Source organism: Gossypium arboreum, chromosome 8 (genome assembly GCF_025698485.1).
Source record: "Gossypium arboreum isolate Shixiya-1 chromosome 8, ASM2569848v2, whole genome shotgun sequence".
Classification (NCBI taxonomy): Eukaryota; Viridiplantae; Streptophyta; class Magnoliopsida; order Malvales; family Malvaceae; genus Gossypium; species Gossypium arboreum.
The window spans coordinates 5,853,291-5,862,589 of record NC_069077.1 but is presented as its reverse complement, the minus strand read 5'-3'; the positions used below and the strand labels follow the sequence as shown (position 1 = coordinate 5,862,589).

The 9,299-nt window shown below is 34.0% G+C and overlaps 1 protein-coding gene across 1 annotated transcript; it reads left to right on the top strand.

Annotated features, from left to right (window-relative positions):
• Positions 1-4,623: 4,623 nt before the first annotated feature.
• On the top strand, positions 4,624-5,091 carry LOC108462500 (uncharacterized). The gene is made up of 2 exons (XM_017762442.1): positions 4,624-4,962; positions 5,035-5,091. The coding sequence occupies exons 1-2, from the start codon at positions 4,624-4,626 to the stop codon at positions 5,089-5,091; spliced, it is 396 nt and encodes a 131-aa protein (XP_017617931.1).
• The last annotated feature ends 4,208 nt before the right edge of the window (positions 5,092-9,299 follow it).

Here is a 9,299-nt window from a genome sequence, read left to right as displayed (position 1 = left end):
ATGCTTAAGGTGTCCAATTTGACTTCAGGGACTAAATTGAATAAGTTGTAAAACTTGTGTTTTAGAAGCTTTAAGTATGAAATTGCATTAAATTATTAATTAGAGGTCCTTAAATAGCAATTTAACCAAGTTCTAAAATTATGGACAAAAATGGGCATGAATAGGAAAATTTTGAAAGAAATGCCTTAAGGGCATTTTTATCATTTGATAAATAAAAGAATTAAAAGGGAAAATGAAGTGAAAATCTTGTCCATCTTTTTTAAAGGGGTGCCGAAATTTTCTAAGGACATAGGTAGGGTTTTTCTTCAACTTTCAAGCTTGATTATCAAGAAAAACGTGATTTGGGTCTTGATTGGGGGAAAAACAAAGTTTATGAGGATTAGGCTTTTTTCTATTATTTTGTGCCGAGGTAAGTTCATTTGCAAATAATACAACATATACCATTCTTTAAATGCTTGATATTGCATGTATGGTAAGTATATCTAATTAATGTGATGTTGTATCATGTGTTTAAATGCTTATATTTTTTTATTATGAATGATACCTTAATTATTCCATGAGTATGTGATTGGTGCTATGGATATTGAAATTGACATTACGAGCAAGCTCAACAGAATCGTGGTGTCGAGGAAATCTCGTTTGAACCTTAGGAATAGTTTAGGATACAAATATGTCACTACGAACTATGCAATTTGAACTCATTGAGTTGTGGTATGAGTTCATAACATATGTGATATCTGAGCTCATTGAGTTGTGGTCTGAGTTCATGATGTATGTGGCACATGTTTTGGCATTCGGGTATTGGTCTCATAATTGCTATTAATGGCGAGGTAGTCCGGCATATGTTGCGGATACCTGATAATCTGTATAAGTAGACCCGTGAGTAGCTTGAACGTGAGCAACATGTGATCCAAGATATGAAGTAGCATTAGCTACATGTGGGCACTTAGGTGCATGTTTTTTATGTATCTGATAGTATTCTGAGTGTTCAACGGGTAGTTCAAGAGAAGCTCAATGAGTAACCTTAATGATTGCATCCAGACAAAAAAAAAAAAGTAAGTTATTATGTGCAAGTGGGCACATATATGTCAATGGAACTCATGTGAATGACATGAAATATGATGAACTTGTGATAAGAACATATATGAATATATATGAAGAATGAGTTTAAGGGATTTGATAGTATGCAAGATTATATTCATTAAGTTAAGTGTATGATTAATACTTGTTTAAGTTGCATCTTATTTACATGTAAACTTACTAAGCTTTATCCTTACCCCATTTTCCTTTTTTATCTCTATAGTGTCGGCAAGCTAGCTCGAGGATCGGTAGACGTCGGTGACTTGATCATACTATGAATTGAACATTTAGGTATAGCTAGTCTTATCATTTTGAGTATGGCATGTATAGGGACTTGGTCTTTTTGTTATGTGTCATATTGATTAGCCAAATGTGTTGGCTTATGATGACATTATGATTATTTTGTATATGGCCATGAGAAGTGGCTCATCTTGATTATTAGGTTGTAACCGTAATTATTGATGCATGCATGCAAATGTGTTTATACTTTAATGTGGTTATAATTGATTATGGTTGATGAGTGTGATGGATAGCATGTATGTTTGGTGTATGAGATATGATTAATGTGTATGACAATAAATGTGGTACAAATGTGTAACTTGAAAGTAGGTTAGTAAAGATGATAGACAAATATGAAATTGATGTGGAATGCCATATGAAAGCATGATAATTTCAATAGATGATATGTTAACTTTGCCATGTCAAAATTTAACCATGAAAGTGAATGTTTGAATAATTAAATGCTTGGAAAATAGCCTAAAAATTGTCCACATGGTTAGACACACTAGCATGTGTCTTGGCCGTGTGACACACAGTCTGCCCCATGGGCATATGATCCGACCGTGTGTCCCCTGCACCCTAATTTTGCAAAACAAAATGCCCAGTAGTAAACACACGTGTAGAGACATGGTCGTGTGTCTCAGCCGTGTAAAGGACACGGCCTTAGGACACGGGCATGTGCCCAGGCCGTGTGAAGCTTGCACTTAATTTTTGGAATTTAATTCGCCACATAGCCTAAGCACACGAATGTGTGACTTGGCCGTGTAACCTTATTTTGTTGATAATCTCATAGTCAGAGCGTTACACGAGCTGAGGACACGGGCGTGTATGACCACACGGCCTACCCACACAGGCGTGTTACTCTCCAAAACAAGAAAATTTTCTAAGTTATCCTAAGGTCCTGAAAGTTCTCGGATTAGTCCTGAACCACTTCTGATGTATGTTTTGGGCCTCGTAGGCCCTTATAAGGGACAATTTGCATGTGATTGAAAAGTTTTAAATTTGGATGAAAATTTTATGGTTTAATTTTATATGTTTGTTTACGTTTAAGTCCGGCAATACCTCGTATCCTGTCCCGGTGACGGATACGGGTAAGGGGTGTTACACTGGTAGTGATGTGTCTAGTAGTGATGCATTTGAAAGTGATGTGTCTAATAGGATAAGAGTTAATTTAGATGGTTTAAACATGGATGGTATAGAAGTAGGTGAACTGTGTGATAGTGATGATTTTGGGAGTTTAGATAGTGCACATGAATCTAACTCAGATAGCCAAAATTGGCCTGAGCTCAACCTAGAGAATGACATGAGTAATCCTAAACTTAAGGTTGGAATGTTATTTAAGTCTAAAGACAGTCTAAAAGAAGCTGCCAAGCAGTATGGTAGATTGAATAGTTATTTTATTAAGTTTCCCAAAAATGATTTGAAAAGGTTAAAGGCAGTTTGTAGTGAAAAATGCTCTTAATTTATATGGGCCTCTAGACTAAACCTTAATGACCCTACTAACTAAACTTGGCAAATTAGAAATTCAAACCCTAACCATACTTGTTCTAAAGTCTATAAAAATAAGAATGTAACCTCAGCCTGAATAGGTGAACATTATAAAGAAAAATTCACTGATGATCCTAATTATTTTCTGAAATCATTACAACAAGATGTCAAAAGAGATTTATGTTGCATAGTCTCACTAACCAAATGTAGGAGGGCTAAACTTAGGGTATTAAAATTAATTGAAGGAGCTCATAAGGCTCAAGATGAGAAGATTTATGAGTATTTGTTGGAGGTTAAGACCTAAAATGAGGGAACAACAACAATCTGTTATCTGGATAATAGGTTGTTTCAAAGGATGTAGTTTGTCTGCAGGCATGCAAAGATGGCTATAGGGCTGGTTGTCGGAGGATAGGAGCTTTAGATGGATGTTTCTTGAAAGGCTACTATGGTGGCTACTTGCTTGCAGCTGTTAGGATAGATGCAAATAATGGCATCTATCCTCTTGCTTATGCTGCTGTCCAAAGTGAAACCAAGCATCATGGCTTTGGTTCTTGGAGTTGTTCGCAATAGACTTGGAAATTGTGAGCTCATACCAAATATCTTTCATGTCTGACAAACAAAAGGTAAAACTCCATTTATTTATTTATTTTATATTATTTCTATTTAGGGTTTAGGGTTTGTCAATAAATTGTATTTGTTCTAATTGCAAGGACTTTTAGAAGCAATATGTATGTTGTTTCCTAATGCAGAAACAAGGCACTGTGTTAGACACATACATGCCAATTTCAAGAAGGTTGGTTTTTGAATAAGGGAATTGAAAGATTTGCTTTAAAAAGCTGCCAGAGCAAGTATTACAAGGGATTTTATGGATGCCATTGATGAACTAAAGAAAACCAATCAACATGTTTATGATTAGTTGAAGGTAAAGAACCCTACTCACTGGTCAAGGTCTCACTTCTCAATTAAGAGTCATTTTGACATGTTGGTGAATAATCTTTCTAAATCCTTTAACAAGGTAAACCCCTATGTTTTATGTTTCTTACTAATAATTAGCAATTCACTAATCCTTTATGTTGTTTACTGGTAGATGATACTGGAAGCAAGAGGGAAACCTATTCTGACCGTGTTGGAAATAGTAAGGACCAAGATTATGTTGCTTATTGTCAAGAAGAAAGAAGAATTTAACAAATGGAAATGAATGTTATGTTCACAGATCATGAAAAAGCTGAATGTAAATATCAAAGATTTATTAAGGTAAAGTTACTCTTTTTAATCTTTTTGATGCCTTTATTCTGACTTTATGTTACTGGTCACATGTTGTTTTAGTGGGAATATTTATGCAGTATTTGTTGGTATATGTAACCGTTTTTTTAATTAACATATTGTTGACTATTTTTTTAATATGCATGCAGTGAGTATTTTTTAATAATATGCATGCAGTGATTGTTGGTGTGTATGACTGTTTTTTTTAATATACGTGCTGTTGACTATTTTTTAATATGCATGTAGTGAGTATTTTTTTAATAATATACATGTAGTGACTGTTTTTTAAATGTGTGTTGGTGTGTGTGTGTGTGATTGTTGGTGGGGTTGGTCACAATGTTGTTTTAGTGATTGTTTTTTAACCAAGCACAGTGACTGTTTTTTAGGTGTGTTCTATCATATGCTGCTGGGGACAGGTATCAAGTTGAATGTGGTCCAGACAGCCAACATATCGTGGACCTAATTGAGAATTCCTGCTTTTACAGGAATTGAGATATCACTAGCATCTTTTGCATGCATGCACTAGCTGTCATTCATCTAGAAGATGAGTTCCCAGAGGCCTATGTACAAACCTGGTACACCAAGCAAACCCAGCTTCAAATTTACTCCAACTTTATAAGGCTAGTAAGGGGTCCTAAACAATGGGTCTCTTTGTCAAACATGTTGTTAATAGTACCTCCTACTCTAAGAAGGCCACCTGGCAGACCTACTAAGGTGAGAAAGAAAGAACCTGATAAACCACAAACAACAGAACGGTTGATCAAGAGAGGGGTGGACATGAGGTGCAGTAAATGCAAAAGAATAGGTCACAATAAGAGGAGTTGCAAAGAGGAAGTTGACCAAAACATTCCAGTAAGTCATTTGCCTTAAGTTATATTACTTCTGTTTATAAATTTGTTTGACAGATTTCACTTGTTCCTGTAGGTCAAAAGAGATAAAGTTGGTGTTCACAGTCAAGTGGTTTCCCCAACTCAGCAATAGGCTACCCCAAATCAGCAAGAGAGTACCCCAACTCAACAGGCTGCCCTACTTCAGTTACAAACTACCCCAACTCATCAACAAGCTGCCTCAACTCACCAAAAAGATGCTGCCCCAAGAGAAAAGCTCCTATTCAAGAGGAAACCAACCACTGTTAGATGGATGCCTCCTATTCAAGAGTCATCTATGACAGACCAATAATGACATTATGAAGAGACTTTATTTTGTTAACTTTTTGAAATTGTGTAAATTTGCCTGCTACTGATTTATTAACTTAGGCAGATTCATTTTTGTAAATTTGCCTATGATTGCTACTGTTGATAAACTTAGGTATATAGTCACTGAATTTTTTTATAAATTTTCCTACAATTCACATATGTTCAATTGTGTTGAATTGTAGGAAAATTTGGCGATAATTTACCCATCCTTCCTTTTGTAAACAGTTTGACATTTTAACCTTAATATATATGCATTGATCCATGCAATTTGTGTTATCTCTTCTAACATATGAGTATTAAGAAAACAAATGTATGAGGATTGAGAAATACAAATGTTCTTTTTCATCTATGTTATCATTTCTGATAAATGGGTATTGAGAAATACAAATGAAATGAAAATTAAACATTCTTTCAAGTCTATTAACTTTGAAATGAAATCAAATATTACAAAACAACTTTCTAATTATTGTAAGAAACAACAATTTTACAAAACAATTTGTAAGCAGCAACCACATATTATATCCTATTTCAAGTCTTTCAAGTTTGTAAGCAACAACATGAGTTGGTTAACCATGTATAGCAGCAGCCATGTATAACAACATAAGCAATAATATACTAGCAACAATATTACAAAACATAAGTTGGTTTTCAGTGCTGATAACAACAACATAAGTTGATTTTAGGGTTTAAAAAACAACAACACAGTTACAAATACAAGCACCAAAAACCTCGTTTTTCTATCCCTCCTCCTTGCATCCTTTAATGTCCTCATTTTTTTTAGAAGACCCAACAACACAATTCGTGAATGGGGTGTCAATGGTGGATCAAACCAGGTGAAAAACCAACATGGTTTTCGAAATCCAATGCCAAATTTTTTACACCCAAAAACCCTCCTACCTGGGTTGTCATTAAACCAAGACACATTTATTTTGGTTGGGTTTCCACAATAGCACACCGAAATCACTTCAAGCAGCTCTATTTTTCTTTTTTTTCCTTCTCCTTCTTCTTTTTCTTTTTCTCTAACCCTAAATTGGTGTTGGTAAGGCTATTAAATTGAGAGTAACAGACCAGCTAAAGGGTTTTTCGACACCAAGAACGCCGTCATCTACCATGTCATTTTGTCGTAACGTCTATGATGGAAAACAACAAAAACGATTGTTTTGTCACTTTTCGAAAGTTGAGTGACTGAAATGAAACCTAGGTGATTGTTTTGTCAAATACCTTAAAGTTGAGTGACTGTTGGTGTAATTTACCCTTATTTTTATTACTTTACCTTTTATTAGAAAAGTCACTGAATACAATTTTCTGTGACATTCTATATAAAAGTCACAAATAGACACACTTTTTAAAGTTTTTGCAAACAATCACAAAAAGTCATTTTTCTTGTAGTGCTTTGACATCCCCTTAGTGGCTTGATTGTCGCAATCCTCAATAAGACCAATTTAGGAAATAGATATGAATGGCCAAAACTGAACCACTAATAGATTTCAAATTGATGTGCTTCAAATATAGCATTTAAAAAAAAGTTGATGCAAGCGAGGTGGGGTTTATTACTTTATTTCTTTTGAATAGTGGGTATGGAGTAATTATTGTAATTACTTGCCCTAGCCCTACTATGTAAAATCACCATTTGATCTTTGTGTAGATAAAACTATTAAAGGGTAAAAATGTAAAAATGTGTTATGGAAAAACTTATATATTTTATATTTAATTCTTTTAAAGAATTATGTTTAAATATTTACTTGTCTTTAAAAAGATCGAAAATATTAAAAATAAGTAGCAAAATTAAATTGAATCAAAAACGAGTGAGGTGGGGATAGATCCATCCAACATCTATGAAGGTGGTATTGGCTTTTAAGATTATATATCCATAGTGGAACGGAGCGAGTGATAGAGCAAAACATGCCAACTATGAAGTGGTGATGGATTTAGCTCCATTACCATACCTAGTAGCAGATGCCTAAATTGATGCCAATCTCATTCACCATCAACTCAAACCATAGAGAATATTGAAATAAAAGTCAATGGAATACTAGTAAGATTCATTTACATTGATTCCAACGATCCAATATCATCAACCTACCGATCCTTCCAAAAGTCTACAAGCTTTTCATGGTCAATATTCCATACGATGTCACTCCAAATTCATTCGAAATTCCACTAAGACCTTGCCACAAGTGGGAACAATTGCGACGTTGAAAGTGGTAAGCAATAACCCTTGTCAATTGTACTTCATTCTCAAGAATAGCACCCAAAGATAGTCTCTTTTCAATAGACGATTAAACCCAATCTTTATAAGGAAGGTCTCGTTTTAAAAATCCAACTTTTTAAATCCAAGGCCACTTACATCCAGTGACTTGCACATGTCATCCCATTTCACCAAATGGAAACTCTTTTTCTATAAGGAATGACCCTAGACAAACTACCTTATAATTTTCTACATATCCAAGTAGACTCTTTTCAGAAGAAGTATTGATTGCATAACGTACACTAGTAGTGCCGAAAAGACTGACTTGGCAAGCGTAATCCTTCCAACAAGAGATAAATACTTGACTTTTCATCTTGATAGCCACTATTGCATTTTTTAAATGATAAATTGGAGAGTTGCCTTAGTAACATATTCATGAAGCAACGTGACTCCCAAATACCTCCCCAAATTAGCAACCTAGACAAACCTAAAGCTCTCGCCAATCTCCCTCTTCAGCTGTGACAGAATTCTTGGAAAATTAAATTTTGATTTTAGTCGTTCTCACATTATGGCCCAAGCTTTTGGTAAAAGTATCCAAAAGTCTCAAACTTGACATCATTTTATCATTATTTCAATCCTGACTATGATAGTATATAATTATCTTTGAGCCCAACTTCTATTCTTGAATAATGAAAATATCATTGGCAAATACTCTTGCAAATTTTTAATTTTCAAAATTTAAGAATTTCATCTCTAGATATGAAACATAGATGCCTCATTGTATTACTATTAATAATTACTTTAATCCCAAAGGCCAACACAATAGGATGGAAATCCTAAAAGATTATCTCATGCTAATGTATACACCAGGTGTTCAAAGGACAAATTAGGTTGGGACAGGCTTATATATGGTTTCAACACACTTCAATCTTAATGTTTACATTTACATTATAGTATTAGATATTATTAAAAATTTAAATTTTATGCTACCAAATTACATCATATATAAAATAAAATAATATATTACATCACATAATTAGAAAACGAGTTGAGTTGGGTTGAACCCAATTTGAGTTTTAAATATTGAAGTCCAAGCTTGATCGGTTAATTTTTTTTATTTAACCCTATAACCTAATGTTTTTATTCTCACACTGTCAAAGATTAAGCCCCAACCATAATATATACATATATTGTTGAAGGGAATCCTCTTTGTATCTTTTCTCACACCATGAGATAGATTCTTGTTAGACCAGACCAACCAATATATGATTCAGACGGTGCACAAGATCTTTTAAGCCCTTCGTTACGTGTGTGTATAGATATGTACACTTTTTTTCTGGGTTTCATTCGTTGATTTATTGGCATTCAATTCCTTCTTCAATTATAGTTGAACTAGAAAACGATTTTGAACTGATCATCTCAAGTTGTTTTAAAGAAAAAAAAGATCGCAGTAAACCATTTCTGTGTATAATATTTTATTAAACTGTGAATTCTACAATATTTGATTTGTTAGCACAATCCGTCAACTATATATCTTGATGTGATATGTTGTAAAGAAAGTGGGGAAGATGATATCATAGGAAGGTAGAAAGATAGTGTAGGTGAAAAATTAGCATAGGAGAGACCCAGGTTTATTAGATTGAATGAAAATGCATGGTAACGAAAATATATATATTATGAAAATGCATGGTAGAAAGATATTCTACAATGCTTTAAGAATTTTGCCTCCTGCTTAAAGATGCACAGATATAATATATATATTAGAGGATGGTGAGCTTTAGGTTTGGATCTTAAACAATGGATGA

Excerpts from the sequence above, each read along its gene's own strand:
- LOC108462500 (XM_017762442.1), top strand. The coding sequence starts at position 4,624 with ATGCATGCACTAGCTGTCATTCATCTAGAAGATGAGTTCCCAGAGGCC. Across the intron at positions 4,963-5,034 it reads AAGTTGACCAAAACATTCCA|GTCAAAAGAGATAAAGTTGG; the intron begins GTAAGTCATTTG and ends TTGTTCCTGTAG.